Source organism: Salmo salar, chromosome 21, assembly GCF_965601325.2.
Source record: "Salmo salar chromosome 21, fSalSal1, whole genome shotgun sequence".
Lineage (NCBI taxonomy): Eukaryota > Metazoa > Chordata > Actinopteri > Salmoniformes > Salmonidae > Salmo > Salmo salar.
The window spans coordinates 18,082,641-18,105,964 of record NC_138311.1 but is presented as its reverse complement, the minus strand read 5'-3'; the positions used below and the strand labels follow the sequence as shown (position 1 = coordinate 18,105,964).

The 23,324-nt window shown below is 43.0% G+C and overlaps 1 protein-coding gene across 1 annotated transcript; it reads left to right on the top strand.

Annotated features, from left to right (window-relative positions):
* The first annotated feature begins 10,729 nt into the window (after positions 1-10,729).
* Positions 10,730-21,961, top strand: chn1 (chimerin 1). Its single transcript, XM_014164014.3, has 7 exons — positions 10,730-11,463; positions 13,434-13,518; positions 17,013-17,186; positions 17,861-17,938; positions 18,766-18,903; positions 19,506-19,611; positions 19,770-21,961. Exons 1-7 carry the CDS (start codon positions 11,209-11,211, stop codon positions 19,939-19,941), a joined length of 1,008 nt encoding a protein of 335 aa, XP_014019489.1. The 5' UTR covers positions 10,730-11,208; the 3' UTR covers positions 19,942-21,961.
* Positions 21,962-23,324: the final 1,363 nt, after the last annotated feature.

Here is a 23,324-nt window from a genome sequence, read left to right as displayed (position 1 = left end):
CTATGGGACTCCCGAACACGGCCGGTTGTGACACAGCCCGGAATCGAACCCGGGTCTGTAGTGACGCATCTAGCACTGCGATACAGTGCCTTCAACTGCTGCACCACTTGGTAGGCCCTTAAGTTAGTACTTAATACAAACAAAACAAAATACATGATATTTTCTAGGTCCCGTAACTTAGATTTAAGTGACCTTGAAATTACTAGCCTGAACGGAACACAAATTGAACGAGTTCCCTCTTATAAATATCTTGATATCTGGCTAGATGATAAATTGGTATTTCAAATGCATGTTACTCAGCTGGTAAAATGTGATTATTTTACAGAAATAGAGCATGTCTATTGTTTGATACTAGAAAGGAAGTTGTCCGGGCCACTTTTATGTCTGTTTTAGATTATTTATTTATTTAACCTTTATTAAACTAGGCAAGCAAGTAAAGAACAAATTCTTATTTACAATGACGGCCTACCAGAAGGCAAAAGGCCTCCTGCGGGGACGGGGGATTAAAATACACACACATCACAACGAGAGAGACACCACGTAAAGAGACCTAAGACGACAACATTACGGAGATATAATCTGTATGCACGCAGCAGCTTCCACACTTAAACCTCTAGATGCTTTTTTTCCATTATGCCCTTAGATTCATTACTGGTGATCGTTTTAGAACTCACCATTGTGTATTGCATCAAAAGGTGTGTTGGGCCTCTGTATGTAAGAAGAGAGTAGCGTTCCCTTTTGTTTATTAAACAAAGTGCGCCTGCAGAAACTTCCAATATATCTGACGACACTCGTCAAGGTCAAAACAATAGAATACTGTACAAGAGCACAAGATTGGATAATGCTAGTGGTTCCAAGGGTGGCTTCCTATTTAGGGAGAGTTGCTTTGGGTTTTTGCTCCACAGATGTGGAATGTGTTGCAGGGGAGGCTTAGGCCTGAAGGTGTTGCATGGGAGGCTCGAACGTGTTGCAGGGGAGACTCAGGCTTGAATGTGTTGCAGGGGAGGCTCAGGCTTGAATGTGTTGCAGGGGAGACTTAGGATTGAATGTGTTGCAGGGCAGGCTCAGGCTTGAATGTGTTGCAGGGGAGGCTTAAGATTGAATGTGTTGCAGGAGGGCTCAGGCTTGAATGTGTTGCATGGGAGGCGTAATATTGAATGTGTTGCAGGAGAGCCTTAATATTGAATGTGTTGCAGGGAAGGCTCAGGCTTAAATGTGTTGCATGGGAGGCTTAATATTGAATGTGTTGCAGGGTAGGCTTAAGATTGAATGTGTTGCAGGGTAGGATTAAGCTTGAATGTGTTGCAGGGCAGGCTCAGGCTTGAATGTGTTGCAGGGGAGGCTTAAGATTGAATGTGTTGCAGGAGGGCTCAGGCTTGAATGTGTTGCATGGGAGGCGTAATATTGAATGTGTTGCAGGAGAGCCTTAATATTGAATGTGTTGCAGGGAAGGCTCAGGCTTAAATGTGTTGCATGGGAGGCTTAATATTGAATGTGTTGCAGGGTAGGCTTAAGATTGAATGTGTTGCAGGGTAGGCTTAAGCTTGAATGTGTTGCAAAGGAGGCTTAGGCTTAAATGTGTTGCATGGGAGGCTTAAGATTGAATGTGTTGCCAGGGAGGCTCAGGCTTGAATGTGTTGCATGAGAGGCTTAATATTGAATGTGTTGCAGGGGAGTCTTAATATTGAATGTGTTACATGGGAGACTCAGGCTTGAATGTGTGGCATGAGAGGCTCAGGCTTGAATGTGTTGCATGGGTGGCTTAAGATTGAATGTGTTGCATGGGAGGCTCAGGCTTGAATGTGTTGCATGGGCGGCTTAAGATTGAATGTGTTGCATGAGAGGCTCAGGTTTGAATGTGTTGCATGAGAGGCTTAATATTGAATGTGTTGCAGGGGAGTCTTAATATTGAATGTGTTACATGGGAGACTCAGGCTTGAATGTGTGGCATGAGAGGCTCAGGCTTGAATGTGTTGCATGGGTGGCTTAAGATTGAATGTGTTGCATGGGAGGCTCAGGCTTGAATGTGTTGCATGGGCGGCTTAAGATTGAATGTGTTGCATGAGAGGCTCAGGCTTGAATGTGTTGCATGAGAGGCTTAATATTGAATGTGTTGCAGGGGAGTCTTAATATTGAATGTGTTACATGGGAGACTCAGGCTTGAATGTGTGGCATGAGAGGCTCAGGCTTGAATGTGTTGCATGGGTGGCTTAAGATTGAATGTGTTGCATGGGAGGCTCAGGCTTGAATGTGTTGCATGGGCGGCTTAAGATTGAATGTGTTGCCAGGGGAGGCTCAGGATTGAATGTGTTGCCAGGGAGGCTCAGGCTTGAATGTGTTGCGGAGGAGGCTTAGGATCGAATGTGTTGCATGCGAGGCTTAAGTTTGAATGTGTTTCACAAATAAAGTGCCTCTTGGAAAGTCTAGGGTATGTTTTTCCTGCTCCCAGACTGTGTAATGGCGTTCACACTAGAGCCCAGACATTGATACAATACTATCAAGGAAATGTACAACAGAAGTCTGAGACCCTAGCAGTGCTGTATGAGTTGGTCTCCACAAATGGAGAGTGAGGACTGCTGTCTTGATCCATGCTCCATGCACTCATTGTTGTTGTCCCCCCATGAACATGCTGTTCTACTGTACGTGCTCCCTCTAATGAATTCAGGAAAAGGCACATTTTTCTGGCCTTTAAATGTCCCTTTCCTGGTTATAACATTTTAGCATCATAGCGTTTAGTGTTTATACATACACCTATTTGTTGGATAAAATGCAGATTGTTTTGAGTTTTATCTGTATGCACTGAGTATAGGCTAGTTATTTATTGTATAATGTACACATGTTGACATGCAATAGCAGAACTGACCTGCTCCTGCTGAGTTGGTTGCAGCGATGTAACATTTTTACCGTGTATATGTCCCTAAGGTGAGAATTTGGTTAATTTGCCCTGTGACAATCTGTCCTTTGAGTAGCTCTTTTGTTTTAAGCGACATCAAAAAAATACTTCCAACACCCTATTCAGTAAGCTTCTCGTGCCGTCGACTGACTCTGTGAGGTTAGGCTAAAAGATGAATGGATTTCTCATGACAATGAGAAGTAACAAGCAAACTAGTCAGTCTGTGGTGGTTTCTCTTCTTCTATCAGAAAGTAGTCGTGTGTGTCTACCACTTCAAGATCTGAGGTCAGGATATTATACATTATTTATAATATTTTCTATGTTGTGTAACTGTTGCTTTTGTCTAAAGCGTCTCCTCTCTATAGGTCCTGCAACTCTATTTGTTTGTCATTTTATCAACTCCAAGTGGTATCGCTGTCTTCGCTTCGCTTGTCTTCATTACCGCACACATTTTAGAATCAGTGACATTAATCTTCTTAGCGATTGTTGCAATAATATCTAGTTCATTGCAGCTGGTTTTCAATTGTGTGCTTGGATGACTAATTGCTAGAGTGTATAGAAGGCATCTGCAGAGCGCCTCCTGGTATCGGCACACGGCGATCCCGATCATGGCAAGTATCAATATCAATATGGTAAATAAGCATTTATATTTCGCACACTGCAGACTCCTATGTTTATAAGGAATAATTAATTGTGGCTAAAACTGTAGTTTCACTGACAAGGACAGTAAGGGTGGTTAGTATAGGCTAGTAAATTAACCAGTTGTCTTCCCCAACTTCAGTCTGTGGTCAAGATTGTAATCTAGTGTGGATTGTTCCAATTGATGAGAAGACGTGCAGTTGTTCATATTCACGTCTGGTGTCTGCCAATGAATTAATCAGGGGAACAAAGACACAGTAATCACTGTTTTAACATTCACTCATTACATTAAGTGATGGGTAATTTGTGTTTGTTTCTAGAAATGATTAGACCTTTTAGAGACATGGAAATATCCCCCTGGTGTCAGCAATATTTGCATTTAATCTTATTGGAGATGTTCATTTTTAATCTTGAATTTAACCATTTAATAGGTAACTGTTGCCTATATCATTATCCTTAGATGTGGGACTTTTGCAGCTGTGACTAGGCAGTAATTGTAAAACCATATGCCTAATGGGCTCCCAAGTGGCGCAGTGGTCTAAGGCACTGCATCTCAGTGAAAGAGGCATCATTACAGTCCCTGGTTCGAATCCAGGCTGTATCACATCCGGCTGTGATTGGGAGTCCCATAGGGCGGTGCACAATTGGTCCAGCGTCGTCCGGGTTTGGCCGGGGTAGGCTGTCATTGTAAGTAAGAATTTGTGGAGAAAGAGTGTAAAAATGGAGAAAGAGTGTATAGAATCTAATTATACAAGATTTCTGATGTTCAGAGGTGCAATATTGTGAGGGCCTGGATATTGCAAGTCACTTTGGATGTTTTCCATGGAATTCTTGTTGGGGGGCACAGATCATGTGAGGTGGTTGAAGTCCCATTCATTACATGTTGTGTATTTAACCCTCTGTTTCCCCTCATGTCCTTGTCAGAGATTGTTTGTGGTTATGTGTTTGTGTATTTTGTATTGGTGAGCGACGGGTTATTTTACCCGTAATTTTTTTATGTACGTTGGTTTTTGGAGTTTGTTTTATCTAAATGAAAAGACTCCAGTTACACCAAGTTGGTTTCTCCTGCGCCTGACTTCCCTGCCACCTACACACACGACAATGACAGGGAGGTTTGGGATGTTCTGTTGAAGCTTCTGTGTAAATGAAATGGCCTCTGTGGGTTTGCTCCCGCAAAGTGGACTGGGTAGACCAGAAATCTGTTATGTTTCCGGGAAGGTCTAACATCTTAAAGCCCTTGTAATTAGAAATGGACTGTTTCTTCTGACAGTTCTGTCAGGCCGGGACTGTGGCTCTGTAGTGTACACACTGATATTGTCACACGGTTATTAAAAATATAGCCCGTTGCAAACAAACCAACTGTCACCACTATGTTCTGACCAGAAAAGCATTAACATGGGATTAGGTGAGTGTCCATCCTAGTCTTTCTTACCACACAGACTAGATTTCTGTTTTTCTGCATAGCACAGCAGCAGAGGCCATCCGTCTCTCATGGTTTTCTATAAAGGAGGGGCTCCAGCCTGACCTCTTGTCATCAACTCTGACCCATGTTGGAATGTTAAGGCAGCTGTGTTGTGTTCTCAGTAATGTGGGGGTCTGTGTTTGTGAGGTCAAATCATAAAGGTACAGAGGCATGCTCTCCTGTGTGGCTCCACGCTGGTTTAACCACAGCACATTCGCTCCCCAGGACTGAGAGAAATGGTATTCATTAGAAAGCATTTCTCTTTACCCATAAACTGGAACCATGTTTAAGGAAATTGGAAAAGTGAGAGAGCAGCGTTGGTTTTATGGTCAGAATAAAAAAGTGAATTTGTTGAATCCCTGTGCAGAATGAAACCAACAAAACCAACAATTGTTATTTATCCCCATTAGGTATGAAGCATGTTGCGGTCCTTATATACCTCTGAAGTATTTCAGTATAAGTTATGTGTGCTGTTGTGTTGTAAAAACGACAAGGCAGAGGGATAGCCATTTAGTTGTGCAATGCAAGTTATTGTCCAAACTGTTACACATTAATACATGTTTAGTTAACTTCGAATCATGCAGGATTGAAATGACTCCAGGCACTAATCTAAATTATACTGTGAGGCAGATCACAAAACCTCCCGGGCCAAGCCAGTGTGTGTGTGAGTGGTTGTGTCACAGGGTTGTGTACCCCTCCGGTGGAGACGAGGACCGTAAATGAGCCCTGGGGTGGAGACGAGGACCGTAAATGAGCCCTGGCTCCCAATAAGACAGTTTGAGGAAAATATCATTCTCTCGCAATTATTGACTGTCAGCCAGGGAAGAGCAGGTCAACTGAACTACTCAGTGGGGAGAGTGTCCTTGTTTATTAGTCCAAATTTTGATTGTGTAGTAACTGACAATTGCAAATGGCTCTGAGAACAATTGAGAGACAAGAGTTTGGTCCAGGAAATTCCATACTGCTTATTTGCTGCTGTCTATCGGCCACCATGGAGAAAAACTATGTCTTAGTAAAAATCAAAAAACTGCTTCTCAGGAAGAGTTGGACTGCTGTGAAATATTGCCTTTCTGTGCCATCTCTTTCTAACTCAACCCTCTATTCCCTTTACCAGATTTTCTTATCTCTTGATGCTCAGTGCGTTTTCTTAAACATGTTGGTGTGTTTTTTTCTCCTTACGGTGTCTTAATGAAGCTGGTTGCTATTCCGCCTTTGATATGCTAACAACCAGACAACATGGAGACGTCATCATCCTGAGACATGAGATGACCAGATGTTCACCAGCCAGTCTGGTATTTGTCAATCTGAATTTGATATTCATGGCCTGGTGTCTGTTGGTTGGGGCACTGCCTCAAGCCAAACGACACATACAGGCCTCCCATGTACAGCAACGGACGATGCTAGCTGTATGCTTATGGTGGATTGCTTATTTGTTGCATATCATAGTGATAACGTGATTAATGTTTAATGTGCTGACGTCTTTGAATAGGTAATGATGCGAGGGACACTTGCACTGTTAAAATTCACTCAAGTGTTTCTCTTGGTCAGGATGTAATATCCGTTAGGTGTATGGAATACACAGATTGAATTATTCAGACATTAGCTCCAAAGCCTACATTAACTTTGTCCCCTCGCGGGACTGGCGGGCTTATTTCAGCCAACCAGATAAGGGCTGGTGTGTGGAGGAAGTGAAGAGACACCAGTGCTGTTCCCTTGGGAACCTTGTACTCCTGAACAGATGTTGTTACAGCCAACCAATGATAAACCACAACATGGCCATTACAGTACAGGTTTATGTCCTGTACTTTACAGGCAAACCAGTCAGAGAACATCTCAACACAGGTTATGGCCATTTCAATAGACCATTTTTTCTTCTTCATTTCATACATTTTGAAAGGCATCTTTGTTTGAGCAATATCTAGAGAATGTGAACTCATAACCTAACGTATAATTTTAACAGCGATTTATCATGTCCCTTCCTAGCTTTGAGTTGGCGAGCTCTCTGACGTGCTCTATATTCTTTACAATTGAACGCACATCTTATCTCTGTGTGAAAAATGGCAAAACCGCCAACGGAAGCACTATCAGCCCAATCGGTTACGAACGTTCCTTTTAACTTTAATGCGTTTCCTTGGAGGGAGCTGCTTTAAGGGCTTCTCTCCGGTCATGCGGGGGAGTGTAATACGGGCGGCGGCCCGGTTGCATAACCGCGGAACGCTGAGAGGGATGGACAGAGTGGCCGCGGTGACTGCAGGTTAATAGAAGGTTAGTATGTACCATATCGTACTGTGATGTCTGCCCTGTGAGCGTCTCAAACAACGCTCTCTGTAATCCCTGCCACCCTTCATCGGCCATGAAGATTAATCCCAAGGCTGAAGAGGTTATCTGATGACTCGGATTGGACAAATTAACATTTGTGGACAATATATTTGATTTCTGTCGATGGCTTGAGAAGATGAACGTTGCTAGCATATGCTGATCATCATCAGCTGTCAATGTTCTAAGGTTATGCTATTTCCGGATGAAGTTAGTATTTTATGCAGGACATAGTAGACTTTTGACCAGAGAATGGTCAGTCTAAGTACACAGTCGTTGGTTATAAACCCCTCTCAATTATATACATTTAATGAGAGACTGGAATAGTTTCTCTTATATGTGTTTCGAGTTGATGTGAGGTCATCATTTGTTCAGGAAAGAGATATCCCTAAACCCCGCACAGCAGTGCAATGTGGGTTAACACTCAGTGCAATACCTATGCATCCCATAAACCACATGGACGTGTCCTTGTATAACCTTGCTGTGCGGAATCCACTGTGGATGGCAAAGTGTGGTAGCAACATACCATGCATCACTGTCGAGGCAACAGCCACATTCACCGCCAGGTCATCTATTTGTCCTGGAAAAACACGGTGTAAATGGTTTCTCGTTTTTGCAAGGCAAGCAGAAAATGCAGCGATTTTTCAGCCACAGTACCACACCTTGGGGGAAAGGTTCCCCAAGCCACAGCTGTAATGATATCAATACTGAACTGTAGTGTTCCCCCTCTATGGAGGCATGTGGGGGGGATGCAGACGCAAAATGGGGATGCATACGCATAGGTACAGTAGGGAGGGATCCGTTGTATGGATCGGTGGATCGTTCTCTCGCACAGCTTGCGTTCTCACGTGCTTCAGTCCATTAGCCATTAGGCCATAGTTGATTCCAGCCATCACAGTTCCTAATGAAGACATTCATTATTAAAACAATGAATGATTTCCCCCCTCCATTGTTTCCATTTGCTTGGTGTTTTCTAACCCCCAGTTTGGAGTGGTACAGCTCTGTTTGTAACCCTGTATGGAGAACAGTAGACTCAGAGATGCGCTCTTTCCTTAGGGTTGTTAATCATCTTGGATATTTTGGATATTTGGCCAGTTCTGGACAGCCCTAGTTATTATGGGATCAATCTACTGACCTCTGAGAATCCACTATCCTTCTGCCAATGCTGAGGAGAGATGTACGAGTGTCCTCTCAGCTTCAGCCTCATATCAGCCTTCTATTGTGCATCCATCCTGCTGCTGCCAGTACCACTCCTCCTCATTTACATACAGTAATACCTTTTTAAGAGCACACTTAAGCACATTTAGAGTGTAATAGTGGCCCATTTGTGATGATGCTAGGTCAGAGAGGCGCGTTAAGAGAACATTACCTTATATAACAGCCTCGCTGTCAGCCACAGACGACTGTCATCACTTAACCTCTATCCCAACTCACAAATGGTTTAGCCTACCCTCCTTTTTTAAAGATACTATTATGAAAGATAATATTACAAACATGTCTGTCTGTAAAATTTGTATTAGTGCAACAGAAATTCCAACTGAATTTGAATGCAACAGAAATAAATGGTGTATTCGAGTGAAGTGTACAGTATTTCTAGACTCCACACAACATTGTTGTTGTTGTTGGATGGTTGCGAAGAAATCTTGTTTAGACCACATCAAAAACATCATCAGAGACATGGAAACTGCATACGGCGACATATCAACCCACGCGCCTTAGACTTGTCCAGATGGACACGTGTCTAGATGGTAAAGCAAAAGGTATTAAGTGAACTGCTTTTGCATGCATCCTTTCTTCAAGAGGCCCAGCTTGGGACGTCTTTGAGAAACGAGTCCAATCAATCAGTGTCAATTAGAGGAGCATTCAAAGTAAAGAAAGCCACATCCTGGGTATCAGATGCTCACTCCACACGTAACAGCAGGAAACACAATTACTCTGCACAGCTTCCTAAAGCACCCACGGTCTGTGAGGGTAGACGGATGCATATGAAAGGCTTTGGCTGCAATTTGTCTGCCTCTCACTGGTAGCTAGCTACCCCTCCTGAAGAGAGAGGGTTCTACGGCGTGGTAGAGGAGCGCTCCATTGGAACGCCTCCGTTTCATGTCTTTCATGTCCAGCCCAAATCCCTTTCAGTTATGGACACAGCAGTTATGGAATGCCTTCATACCTGCAGGGATCTTCAAAGCCAGTGTTTGTTTGTGGAGCGCGTCTCTAGCAGCTCTCCTTTTGCCCCATCTCTCTCTGTTGGGGGCTACAGTAACCGCCAATAAGCTCTTCTCGTATTGATTGCATGAAGTGTTCATCTATGTGGACTCATACTGGGCTGCTCCACCTCCAGTCTCTGTTCAGATGGCTTTCTAACAGCTGAGCCCAAATCAGCCTCTGGGATGGGGGAGTATAATCACATTTGACTCGCTGTGTGGATTGTAGCAGGTTTCAGATCATTCCCAACACAGCACTTTAACTGTGCTCTATATGTGATGCAGAATTAGCATACCATCCGTGCTGACATCTGTAACAGAGAAAATGAGCACAATTTCAGACAGAATCCTACTGAGATGAGGCTTAATTAATGTTTATCTCTCTTCCATTTTAACTAGGATATTAATTTGAAAATGTCATGAAAGTCATCAGTGAATGTTGAAATTTTACATTAATTACTTGACTATCTGTGAATTTAGGTATTAGAGAAATGTACGTTTGTTCAGTATAATTCTGTGATTCTGTGCATTATGGTGTTTTCCATTGCCCATATTGGAAAAATAAAACCAGATTGCTCTTCAAGAGAATTTAGGTAGATCAAATTGTATTTTATATTTCTGTTAATTTACATATTACTTGAATCTGTTTATGTATTTGAAGCCAGGAAAAAAAAAAGATCAAATGTACTCTAAGGCGCTTGTAATTGTGTGGAATGAGCACACCTGGGTTAACTCTCTCTGGGTTGTCTGCATGGTGACTGAAATATAGGCTTACAGGCAGATTATTGCAAAGGGCAAACCTGTTCTTGCATCAGTTCTCCCTTTTCACAGCGCATCCAACAAAATTATTCATATTTTGTGAATTTCATTCTGAGAAAATAAATGTGGTTCAAACATTTACTTATGTTTTCCCTGTGGTCCCTGGAACAGTAAATGGTTGGTAATCAGATTTTGAAAATAGCACTTTCTTCAACGGCCCACCGGTGTCATTAGCTGTGGGCAGCAGAAGTCCAGTGATGATGCATGACTCATTCATTACTCATTATCAACCCACACTCACTCCGACTCTTCCTACACAAGCTCTCCTGCTTTGGATCTTAGAGGGGGGTTGTGGGGGCGGGGAAACGGCAATGATAAAGCGTGAGCAGGCTCCTGCCTCGCTCTGATTGGCCAGTGTGATCCATCTAATCCGTTGTGACTGGGTCCTTCCCCCGTTCTCTTCCCCCTCACTCTGGTAGTGCTGGCAGCATCCATCCACAGGACACAAACTGTGCTGTCTGTGTTCCAGAGAGAATATATCTGCTCTACACAGAGAGGAGAGGATTAACTCAACATCAGCTCATCTGCATATTCCCAGGGAACACATAAGCACCCAAGGCTTCTTCTCTTCTCTATCCAACTCCAAGCCATCACAGGACTTGACACTCTCGTCGTTGGAGCACCGTTCATCCAACTCTCTCTGCTGTGAGAGGATTTAAAGGAGGACACATCTTTCGGATTTTTGGATTTAGCCATTTTTGTGTTTCTTCGCTAAGTTTAGGCTTGTCAAATTGGAGCAATGCAATTCAGTTGACATAGTTTAGACTAGTTCTAAGCATCCCGGGTTTTTTTTTCTTCTCCAGAGGACCTCTGACTTTTTTGACTGCTCTATAAGGTTTGCTGCTTGTTCATCTGATTTGGTCAACCTGAGTGTCAGAATGCCATCCAGGGAGTCTTACGAGGTCCGGAAGGGGGAGAAGTCTTTGGTGCACAAGGCAAAGCAGGAGGCCAACCAGCAGGACATACTGGCTGCTGCTCTGGGGATGAGGATCTCAGGACCCCAGAAACCTCCAGCCACTATCTGGCAGCCTCTCAAACTGTTTGCCTATTCACAGCTCACCTCGCTGGTCCGCAAAGCCGCACTGAAGGATAACAGCCTGCCGCCCAAGTACGAGAAAGTCCACAACTTCAAGGTGAGACACAAAATTGCCACGGGAATCTTCGTCATGCCGTTCCACTATAAAATATTGCTTCTATTTCAGCATGTTGTGGACAGGTGGCGTTTTTTTGTGTTAGGTTCCTATACTGGCAGTTGGCCACCAGAATGTCTGTTCAGGGGGTTATGGGGCGAGAGAAAGCATGAGAGAGCAGGACTGTGTTGGGTCTTTCCACTGAGCCTTTTTCTAAAGGAAATCTGTTGGGCGGTCTGTGGTCCACTGTTGTTGGTTTGAGTACCAGATGGGGAGATTAGGCCATGAAGGGGGGAAAACAGTGGATGAGTGGTATTCCCATTAGGCTCCAGTCATCAGACTTGCTCTGGTCTGCTCTGCTCTGCCTGTTTGGGTAAGTTAGTTAATGAAGTGGGGAGCTGGGGTAGAAACATTCCATCAAAGGCTCTAGAACTGCTGACACTCGCAGGACTCATTCTTCTTGCTTCCCTCCTTCCTTATTTATGTATGTATTACTATGCCAGCCAGTCCATGCTGAATGCTCCATTTCACCATTTTAAGGGTCTGTCACACATTTAGCTCAAGTGTTTCAAGCTCCCTCCTCCACAGGAAGCAATCTGGGCTGATATGGTTAGTGTGTAATAGTTATTGACCGAGCATTTGAATTAATAATTATCCTGAACCTTGTACACGCTCACCTGTACAACCAAGATATCTCTTTGAAGATATGATGACAAAATATGATGAAAACATTAAAATGTGAGAAAAAAATTTACCAAATAGCCAGACACAACAACCAGTGCTAAATTGTATGAATTAATTCAATTGTCATTGTTCCTACGTAAAGAGTGACTGCCTTTAAAAAGCAAGGAATCTCTTTGAAAATGTGACATCAATATGAGTCAGAAACCGCTATTTTAGTGTCAAAATTGACTACAAAGTGTAAATAGGATAATTTTGGTCACAAAGTCTTGTTTAAAACAGAGTTTGGAACATAATGTAACAACGGATAAATGACGGTTGGCTTTGGTTTGACGATGTCCATTTTCCCACTAACATGGTGTGAACAGCTGCGGTGATCGCTCTCTATCCAATAGCATAGACAGTGAGACAGACCTGCCCAGCAGCCCGACTTTGTTTACATAAGACAACACGTCACACATTTTTTTCACTTGAGAAATACTGGACCAAACACTCTTACTTAGATGTAAAATTGCACAACTAAAACATCCTCCGCAAGAAGAAAAAAAAACGTCCAAATAAAATGCCACTAAAATGCCACAGCTTTTTTAAATACTCAAGTGAATACGATTTTCTTTTCTTGTGAAGCCATGAATCACAAAATATATTCTAACCTTCCTGCCAATAGTATAGTCTGATGAACTCACAGTTCATCAGACTTGATACCATTTTACTGTGATGAATTGTTTTACTGCTAATCCTCTCATGCCGTCCCTGATCCCATAATGAGTTTACACACAGTATTGGTGATGGCCCTAGTATTTCTCACCTCACATAAAACGGCCATTATCCCCATTGTCGTGTAGGAAAACAACTCACAGGGAGCCCGCTCTGCCTCCTCCCAATAGGTCTGGATCAGGCACACCTGATTGGCTGAGCTGTTGTTATGTTACCTGGCGGAGAGAGCGCTCCCTTCCTTACTTGAGCAACCCGTTGCCGTAGCACATTTCCATGACAACATGCCCCCTCACACTGGCACGGCGTCAACAGTGCCCACCCATCCTCCCCGCTCTCCACCACCCCCCCTATTCAGCCTGGCCACTCATTAACAGTTTGAGTAGATTAGGCATCCTGTCAGATTTGACTGGGCTCTAAACGCCCCTCATCTCCAACACACAAACAATCTGGCTAGTTTAAGACGCCAGCATTGTGGTGTCTCCAGGGCAACCTGGGGAAGGTGTGGTACCCATGTGGTACATAACTGCAGCATCTGACTACCATCCTCTCTCTTTGTCTCTCGTTCTATCCTCCAGGTCCACACGTTCCGGGGACCTCATTGGTGTGAATACTGTGCCAACTTCATGTGGGGGCTGACGGCTCAGGGAGTCAAATGTGCAGGTACGTACTGTACTATACTTTACAGTAGACAGCCACTGTACAGCTGCTGCTGGTTTCACTTAACACCACGGTGTTCTTTATTTATGTAATGGACTTTGATGTTTTCCCTCACCCCAGTATGTGGGTAACCTGGTTTTTAATGTGAGTGTAAGTGGGTGTCATATTGCGTCCCTTAATCTAAAACCCCACCAATATTTGGGGAACAGATTAGAGGAGTTGTGCAACGGAGTAAAATGGGGACTCAACATTGAGGATTTACTGTGATAAGTACTTCTCACTAGTATGAATGCCTTGCTTTAACAGAAAATGATGTGTTACTGTACGAATGAATGCGAGGTCCAGTTGATGAGTTTTGCTAATGGCGTTACTATGCCACTGTTCAAACGACAAGCTTTAATGCTATTGTTTTATACTGATGACGCTCCCATACTCCCACATAATGGACAAAGCAATTGTTCTCCACTCGACGGCGGATGTATATGCACTCTATATGCAGTCTATATATTGATCAGCCCATTATCATAATGCACAGTGGCATGCAGACTCAGACTGGCTTCCTCTCTCTGTGCTCCAGTTGCAGTAGAAGTGGGGGGTTGAGAATGCCTCTGTGGATTCATGCTGAAATTCTCCCTTGATGGTCTCGGAATAGATTCCCATTTTTAAACAAGCGTACACCTAGGCCTATCTATCCAATCAGGGCAGATGTTACTAGTTGAATGATTTTGCTGCACTGTGAACAATAACGATCTGATATTGTGTAGCAGCCATTTACATTGAATGTACAGTATAGTCATGAAATGATTTTGTTCCCATCTAAGGGGTTATTGTTCAATTGATTTAAGGTATTGAAAAGATATTGTAGCATTTTTAATCACAGGATATTAGGCAATAAGTGGTTTCATGATGCTAGGATAACAACAGAAAACGCAGCATAAGTGGGGGCACCCATGAATGCAGCATGCAAACCGGCTTTCATGAGATCATATTGCTGCAGTGCTTGCACGCTTTGCGATATTATTGATCTCTAGAAATGATGAACTAATTCGCTTGAGAGCAAAACTAGTGCAGTGCAATTTCAGGTATTGTTATTTAGGCACATCGAAGCATAGCTGTTTTATCATGGTTTTGTAGAAAGCACTAGTTTTCCGGTGTTCATCATTCCCGAATAAGGCCGTAACGTAGACTGACGTCTGTATTTAATGTATTATTGATGGGACAAAGGGACCCACACTTATATATGTGGAAGCCGCGGCATGAATAATTGATGCGTTGCTTTAGAAAGCAGCTGACAATCGGATGAAAGGTGTACATATATTTTTTCATTCCTTTAGACTAAAGCCATGGCGACCAGAATCTAGGACAGTGAAGTCTTATGCGATGTTTGAATTTGCGTTCCAAAAATGTGCTCCCCCTTTCTTTCTGTATGTGTGAAGTGTTTTTGGGCGAGCGCCAGGAAGTCAGCCCCTGCCAGTGCTTGTTGTGCCACATTTCCTCATCAGAGGACGCCCCCCCAGCCTCATACCATCATGCCCGTGAAGAAAAACAAAGCTGGCATGTCTCTTTAATGAGGAGCGAGGCTCCGAGCGCTGGGAAGGAGCTCCATTTCCACCCGCATTAAAATTCAGCAGCCAGAACCAGAGAGCTAGGTCACACAGCCCAGTCTCTATTCATCCCTATTCTACGCGTGGTGGAAAACAACATAGAATAGCTAGCAACAGGACAATGTGTTTGTCTATATGCTGCTGCCATTAGAGATGGTAAAATAGAGAAGCATTGGGGATCTCAGGCACAGTAAAAGTTAGACAACATGATGTGTTGATTGGTCACCAGTGGGACCAGCCCCTCACCCCACTCCAGTGTAAGACCCTTTTAGCCAAATCAGGGCAGAGCTCATCCTCTGTGGAGTGTCTTCTCCTCGCCATGGCGATAGAGCTGACAGTGCAGTAAAGCAGTGTCTGTCTGCAGGCTCCCTCTGGGCTTTCCCACCCCACCTGGAACCCAGGGGCCATCAGTGTGTGTGTGTGTGTGTGTGTGTGTGTGTGTGTGTGTGTGTGTGTGTGTGTGTGTGTGTGTGTGTGTGTGTGTGTGTGTGTGTGTGTGTGCTCACATGCGTAACACCAGTTTAACAGCCATGTGTCTGGTGAGAGGCTGCCCTCTATTACGCTGCCTGTCTCATACCCTTAATAGAATCATCTCTTAAAGGTAATTACATTCCTGAATCAATGCATATGAATAAAGCCTGCTGAAATTTCTCTGGGGCCAATATTAATCAAAATATGTGTAGCTATTTCTCTACATCATAGTCTTTTTGTGCATTTAAAAAAAAAAAAAAAATGATTTGATATTTGAGGAGCAACAATGATGACATATTTCCTCTGAAACACCATATATTCATAGAAAAAAACCTCAGTGTACAAAACGCTTATTTCGAGATGTAGTTGGAATACTATAATGCACCATTTTTTGGTCAAAAGTTCCTCTTGCAAACTGGGTGAAGGTAGAGAACTACTTAAAGCTTGAAGGAGCTGGCCCATTTAAGTCTTGGAAACTAGGTCTAGTGTAGCCCGCAGCGTCTGAATCGCTGCCTGCACGGCCATTGTGTGCGAGCCCAGATTCTGGAGGAGAATGGAGCGTGTAGGCCTGAGTCTCCCTCCTCCAGGCCACATTGTTTTCAGTGCGCCTCTAATTCCCTCTAAAAGCCTCTGTTACAAAGCGAAGAAGGAGTCGCTGTGTCGGCTCTCTGCTGTGCTCCCTGCAAGGTGAAACCTGTTCTGAATCTGATGCAGGCAGCTGCGCCTCAGGCCCCACTCACTAGCACCGAAGACAAAAGCACTGGGGATGATCATTGAAACTACATAGTCACTGCTTAGAAGAACACAAATAAGGTTCATGTTGTGCTACAAATCTCTGTGACAAAATACGTCTAAAAGGTTTGGGTCATTTACATTTTTTATTTTTTGTGCAGATTAAAAACAAACCAAGCCACATAGTAGAATCCAGAATACATTTGGTAGATATACATTTGGTAGATATAAATTTGGTAGCTATAAGATCAACCTTTGTTGAATTTGTTATGACTTACATTGATGCATGAATGGCACGCCGTCTGGATGAAGGATTGTTTGTGGACTTGTGTTCCATTCCAGTGTTCAAGGTGACTCCAATAACACCCCTGGCAGCTGACCAAAGAGTGAAGTCATCAGCCAGGACAGAATTCTCCAGTGGTCCAATGACATTCTGGCTCCAAATATTGATCAAGAGCATTTAGGCCTTAGCAAGCAAAAACCAAACCAAGCCAGTCGACAAAAATGAAATTAACAATCTGGGGGATGCAGATTATTCATTTTGGTACACTTCAATGTTAATTCTGGTTTATTTTTTCTCTGGAGGATATAATTGGAAGGTATCATTGGATGATATTATTGGAATATATCATTAGAAGACATGCCTCTTAGGTTGTCCATTCTGACTCTCCTCTTCCTCTTTTCTTTCAGATTGTGGCCTGAACGTCCACAAGCAGTGCTCCACTATGGTACCCTGCAACTGCGTGCCAGACCTGAAACACGTCAAGAAAGTATACAGCTGTGAGCTAACAACCCTGGTGAAAGCTCACAACACCAAGCGACCCATGGTGGTGGACATGTGCATACAGGAAATTGAATCAAGAGGTGAGCAGAAGTTAGATAGGCATAGATAGACTATTGAAATAGTTGGAAATCCCACCCTTCTTGGAAATCGCACTCCCTCTTTCCCTTTCAGAAAAGGTTATATTTTGTGTGTTTCAGTAATGGATGGATGGATGCATTTTTCAATCACCACATGTACACACACCCAATTAAGTGCAGGTAACAGGAATGGAAGGATGGATGATTCTAATGTTGGTCCTTTCCATTCATTTGATGTGGAGAGCCGATGGGAGGCCTGACAATTGTATACAATGGAGGATAATGTTGCTGCTGCTGCTGTTTCAGTTGATTGCATTCCAGTTGAATCACTCAACGATGTAGAAGCCTCATTTCTACCTCATCGACTAGCCCGGTGATCTATGTCTGTAACTAATACTATATTTGATTTATGCCTTTATTATTTTATTCAATAACGCAGAAAACTATTAGCATCTGTCCATGTTATTCCCTGTGTGCTATTGTAGATCTTTTTAATTTCTCATGCATATGGAAGAGTTTAATGACATTTTCTGTTGCCCAAGGTCACCGCTGAAGGTGAATTTGGCTGTATTTATTCTGCTCTTGAGTTGAATCCGTGTTGGATGCCCACTCCAGTCCTATGTTATGTTATGTAAATGCAGCATTTGTCATTAAACTTCTCTATCCCTCTGTCATAGGGCTGAAGTCTGAAGGGCTCTACAGAATATCTGGATTCAGCGATTCAGTCGAAGATGTCAAGTCGACATTTGACAGAGGTATGTCTTCTTTTGACATCCTATGGTTCTGTCCGGGTGGTAACAACCCCCTCGGGTGCCTCTCACGGCATGCTTATCAGTTCTTAGCGCCTCCATGTGTGTTCAATGTGATGGTTTTAGGTCATGTTTGAGTTAAATGTTGACACTCCGATGTGTTTATAGAGGCAGTATTAATGGGAAGGCGACACATTTGAGGAGGGATTAGTCTCCATCTGGGAGAGCACGGCTTGTCCTGACGCGGTCCAGTCACAGGATGTATAGCCAGGGCCAGGGGCCAGCTCTGGGGATGGCAAATCATGAGACGAGTCCAACAACCGTAGCTGACCGAAATGTAATTTACCGTAGAAATGTAATTTACCTCCAACTACATTCGGCGGCTACAGTTAAAGAGGCAGTTAGAAATAGTCTGCCTCGTTCTCTGCCCAGTACAGTGGGAGTTTAGAGATGGACCGGGGGGAACCCTGGAGCTATGGGCTAAATCTTAACTAGACCAGTGTGTGGGAGATCACACATGACAGAGTGTCATTCCAACTCACAACACTGTGATATGTAGACCCTCAACAGAATTAGGCCATGGCCTGCTCTGGATGTAGAACCGAGGAAAAAGTAAAACAGGCCAGGCCAGTCAAAACAGAGAAATAGCCTAGATTTCATCCCCCACAGTGACACAAGCCCTTTATTCTTCACTTCACACTACGCTGCAAGCACGCCATGCTGCTTGAACTCAATGTCCTTGAGTTCAATCAGCAAGAAAATTGTAACAGTGCCTTATGCGCATCCAACCAGCTCTTCCCTCATGTCTAACGATGTGTTATATCTCTTCACAGACGGTGAGAAGACAGACATCTCTGCCAATGCCTATGAAGATATCAACATCATCACGGGTGCACTTAAACTGTACCTCAGGGATTTACCCATTCCTGTCATCTCGTACGACGCCTACCCCAGGTTCATCGAGACTGCAAGTGAGTCCGACCTAAGCAGCTTTTTCCTCTTCGCTGCCAGTTAAAAAGATGCATAATTGTTTCAGTCACGCGCCAGCACCATGGAAAATATACCATGCAAGAAGAAATGCCATTGGTGTGCGTTTTCATACCTGTGGTTGAGTTATGTAAATCCCTCAACATTAAAGCCATGATGCATGATGGAAGTGTTCAGTGAACATTTATCCTGCTCTTCCTTTAGCTCTTTGAGTTCTCAAAGATGATTATGCAAAATATAGGCTTTTTTTTTTTTACTTTGCTGTGCTTTTCCGCATTTCCACTGTTTATGTGTTGCTATTTACAATCCTGGGTATTCAGTGGAGAATGTGCTTTCGTGCAGTCCACATAAAGTAAGCATCAGATCCTCCTTTACGTTTGGAGTTCTTACGGTTCCATTTTAGAAAATGACTATTGTTTGGTAGTCAGTTATATGGAGTTCAACAACAACTCATCTTGACTGTACGCTGATCGTTCATGCTAGTCTATAGTTTCAGTGAGAACCATGGAGCACGGATGTTTAGAGGTTCTGAGAGCCTGTCTTGTGGCCGCTCTGCTTTGACCTCGTTCTTCTGTTTGCTTCTCAGAGCTGGAAGACCCAGAGAAGCGGCTAAAGGCCTTCCGTGAGGCTCTGGAACTGTTGCCTGCAGCACACAGTGAAACCCTGAGGTACCTCATGGCCCATTTAAAGAGGTGAGTTTCTCAACAAAACGATTCGCTACCCTGGTGATATGTAACGTCACGTTTGTGTAACTGAGACATGGTTGTAATTGAATGCTCAGATGTTCATTTTCATTGGGTTTTCAACATTCAGCGATTAATTGTCTGTCCTTGATGTGTCTCTACTTCAGGGTAACGTTGAATGAGAAGGACAACCTGATGAATGCGGAGAACCTGGGCATCATTTTTGGGCCCACTCTCCTGCGTGCCCCCAACCTGGACGCCATGACGGCACTCAACGACATCCGCTACCAACCGCAGGTGGTGGAGTTCCTCATCAAAAATGAAGACATCCTCTTCTGAAAACAGACACATCCATCCCGCTAAGATAAGGAAGACATCCTCTCATGAAAACTGACACATCCATCCTGCTAAGATAAGGAAGACATCCTCTTCTGAAAACAGACACATCCATCCTGCTAAGATAAGGAAGACATCCTCTCATGAAAACAGACACATCCATCCCGCTAAGATAAGGAAGACATCCTCTTCTGAAAACAGACACATCCATCCTGCTAAGATAAGGAAGACATCCTCTTCTGAAAACTGACACATCCATCCCGCTAAGATAAGGAAGACATCCTCTTCTGAAAACTGACACATCCATCCTGCTAAGATAAGGAAGACATCCTCTTCTGAAAACAGACACATCCATCCCGCTAAGATAAGGAAGACATCCTCTTCTGAAAACAGACACATCCATCCTGCTAAGATAAGGAAGACATCCTCTTCTGAAAACAGACACATCCATCCTGCTAAGATAAGGAAGACATCCTCTTCTGAAAACAGACACATCCATCCTGCTAAGATAAGGAAGACATCCTCTTCTGAAAACAGACACATCCATCCTGCTAAGATAAGGAAGACATCCTCTTCTGAAAACAGACACATCCATCCTGCTAAGATAAGGAAGGAAAGAGACAGATTTTTTGTAAAACAGCTTGATGCTGTCTAAACACTTTTTTTGTGCAAAGACTCGAAGGAACTTTTCTATTGCATTTGTATTACATATGAATCTTTGTAATTACATTTGTGATACATCCGTTTCCACTCCCAGTTGAGCAGTGCTGAACCTTACTTTTTCTTCCCCTGTAATGGGTGTGGATGGTGATGTACCTTAAACTTGCATGTCTGTCTCCCCATTTTTGTCGGGGCTTGTGTAGAACACTGATGGACCAGACTTGGCCGTGTCTTATTTTTTGTGTAGCTTTGTAGCGGTAACCTAGCATGCGATAAATATTGTGAAACATTAACCAGGTTTCCATCCAACCTTTTAATGCGCGTAACGTACATGTCAGATAAAAGATTTAATGACAGGCCTGATGGAAACAGATCATTTTACATTTACATTTTAGTCATTTAGCAGACGCTCTTATCCAGAGCGACTTACAGTAGTGAATGCATACATTTCATTTTCATTTCATGCATTTCAAAAAATAATAATAATAATTGTACTGGCCCCCGTGGGAATCGAACCCACAACCCTGGCGTTGCACACACCATGCTGGCGTCGCAAACACCATGCTCTACCAACTGAGCCACAGGGAAGGCCTAAACTTGCCAAATGTCAACAAAACAAAATACGCTAGACAAGGTAGGACCTTTTCGTGTCGGTAAAATTCATTATGTGAGAAATGTTGGTGGAAACAATTTTATGCGCAAATATTGATATAATAACCATCATATCGAAGTAAACTTGGAGTGGTTGTGTGGTCCCCCCATTAAAGTTGTGTGGTCCTTCCACTATGACTCGTAGGGAAAGCATGCAGGTATTTTTATGTGCAATGCATCATCACACACAGCCTTTTAGCCACAGCAAGTCAATTTGATGGAAAAACATCTCTGGTGGGAAAATGCGCCTATTGTTTTTATGCGTATTTTAGCATATTCGCATGAAAATCTGTCACCAATTGGATGGAAACCTAGCTATAGTTACTCTGCTTTTATTTGTCATGTAGATTTACAGTATCTCCTGCCCGGTTGCCCATTGAGCAATTGTTTTTGTGAAGCATTGTATACCTGGATGTGAAATAGACTACTGTATCTTCTCTGAACCTTTGTAATTATCTTTGACTGATCCTGTCTTTTTTTGCCTTTTCAGCTGTTTTAGAAGTATTTTTTAGGGGAAATTCCAAGCCTCTTTGAATCAGAAAACAATCAGCGTACCTTTTATATGTTCTGTTAAATTTGCCTGACAGTCAAAACTGTGTTGCATTCAAACTGTTACATTTGTGCATTTAATGTTTCTTATTTTTTAAATATTTTTGTACGTCATTTGCGCATGTAAATTATAATTTATTAAACCTTGCTTGCTGAAAATTAACCTGTTTGCTCTGAGTCATCTAAATTGTTCCAGTAACAATGCAGCTATTGAATAAGAATTTAGTGCAGTGTATGTTCATTTTAGAATATGGTAAATGTGTCCAGGCACCAGTCATTGAGGTACATGGCATGCTACATTTGCGTGTACTTGCAAAATGACCTTGACAAAAGGGTCTGTTCCTCTCAATCTGCATATTAAGAGTGACAGGCAGTGCTATAGACGGCCCAGGGCCCACGTGACCGTATGCAGCATCCCCTCCAACTATGCGTCAATCACAGTGATTCGCTCTGAGATTAACACAAAACCCACAATACCTTTAGGCACGGCCCTGTCTGCATTCAGGAGATTTTTAATTGCTGGATACATATGCAAACATTGTCCCTTGGGGTTTATGCATTTTATGTTTAATTACCCCACAAGCAATTTCTTTCCACACAATTTCCAAAAACCTGTCATGCCTTATCTTCTTCACTAGCGGCTCATTATAAGATCAAACTCTACCCTTGCATTTAAAATGGCAGTGAACAAAAACTGTTGTTATTTTGGTTCATGTGTTTGTCCTGATTGAGTTTCAGACACTTTCCGCTGGAGGTCCTATTGGGCAGTGTTTACTGGTGGAGAGCCACAGCCATCCTTAATGACAGCAGCTGGCCTCTCCTAATTTAACGTGAAATCCCATTAAATGCTCTGCCATTGTTCTCAGTAGTAACTGTGGAAACACTACGCTTTTAGGTTGGATTATTAAAAGCCATAAAATCTGACCTGGCTGCCCCAAGCTTTTCTGTGTTTAATACCTCATGCTTTCCCATTTTGTAGTCAGCCTTTTGTGGCTTCATGCTCTAGTATGGTTTATACCTGTTCAGGAATTCTTGACATCTTTATCACTGGGCTTTATCGTTCACATTAGGTTGAGTTAATGGTGAATGAATTCATATCTAGTTTCGGTTGATTGGTCAATAAAGGTGTAATTTATTCTAATTCATACCGCTTTTTCAGCTATTTATTATAAATCCGTCTACATTTGCTGCAGCCAATAGACCAAGAAACTCATCGAAACGTTCAGACTGCTACTGTGTTAATGTCATGACGGACCTCTCTTCATGCACATCAAATAATATTTGCTACAATTACCATGGGATGGCTGAATCATACTCACGTTAATTAATCCACTTTTTTTTTTGCGTGCTTCCGATCCATGAGATAACTGACCTTTCTTTGTTGATTGGATACAGCTGTGTGACATTTCCTCCTGCAGAGGCTGACCTACATTTCCAATTGCAAAAGACATAGTGAAACCTTCAGCTCAGACATGTGAAGTGAACATGTTGTATGTAGATGCAGAGTGGATATTGCTGCTTCTTTT

Excerpts from the sequence above, each read along its gene's own strand:
- chn1 (XM_014164014.3), top strand. The coding sequence starts at position 11,209 with ATGCCATCCAGGGAGTCTTACGAGGTCCGGAAGGGGGAGAAGTCTTTG. Across the intron at positions 17,187-17,860 it reads ACAGGAAATTGAATCAAGAG|GGCTGAAGTCTGAAGGGCTC; the intron begins GTGAGCAGAAGT and ends CCTCTGTCATAG. Across the intron at positions 18,904-19,505 it reads CAGGTTCATCGAGACTGCAA|AGCTGGAAGACCCAGAGAAG; the intron begins GTGAGTCCGACC and ends TTTGCTTCTCAG.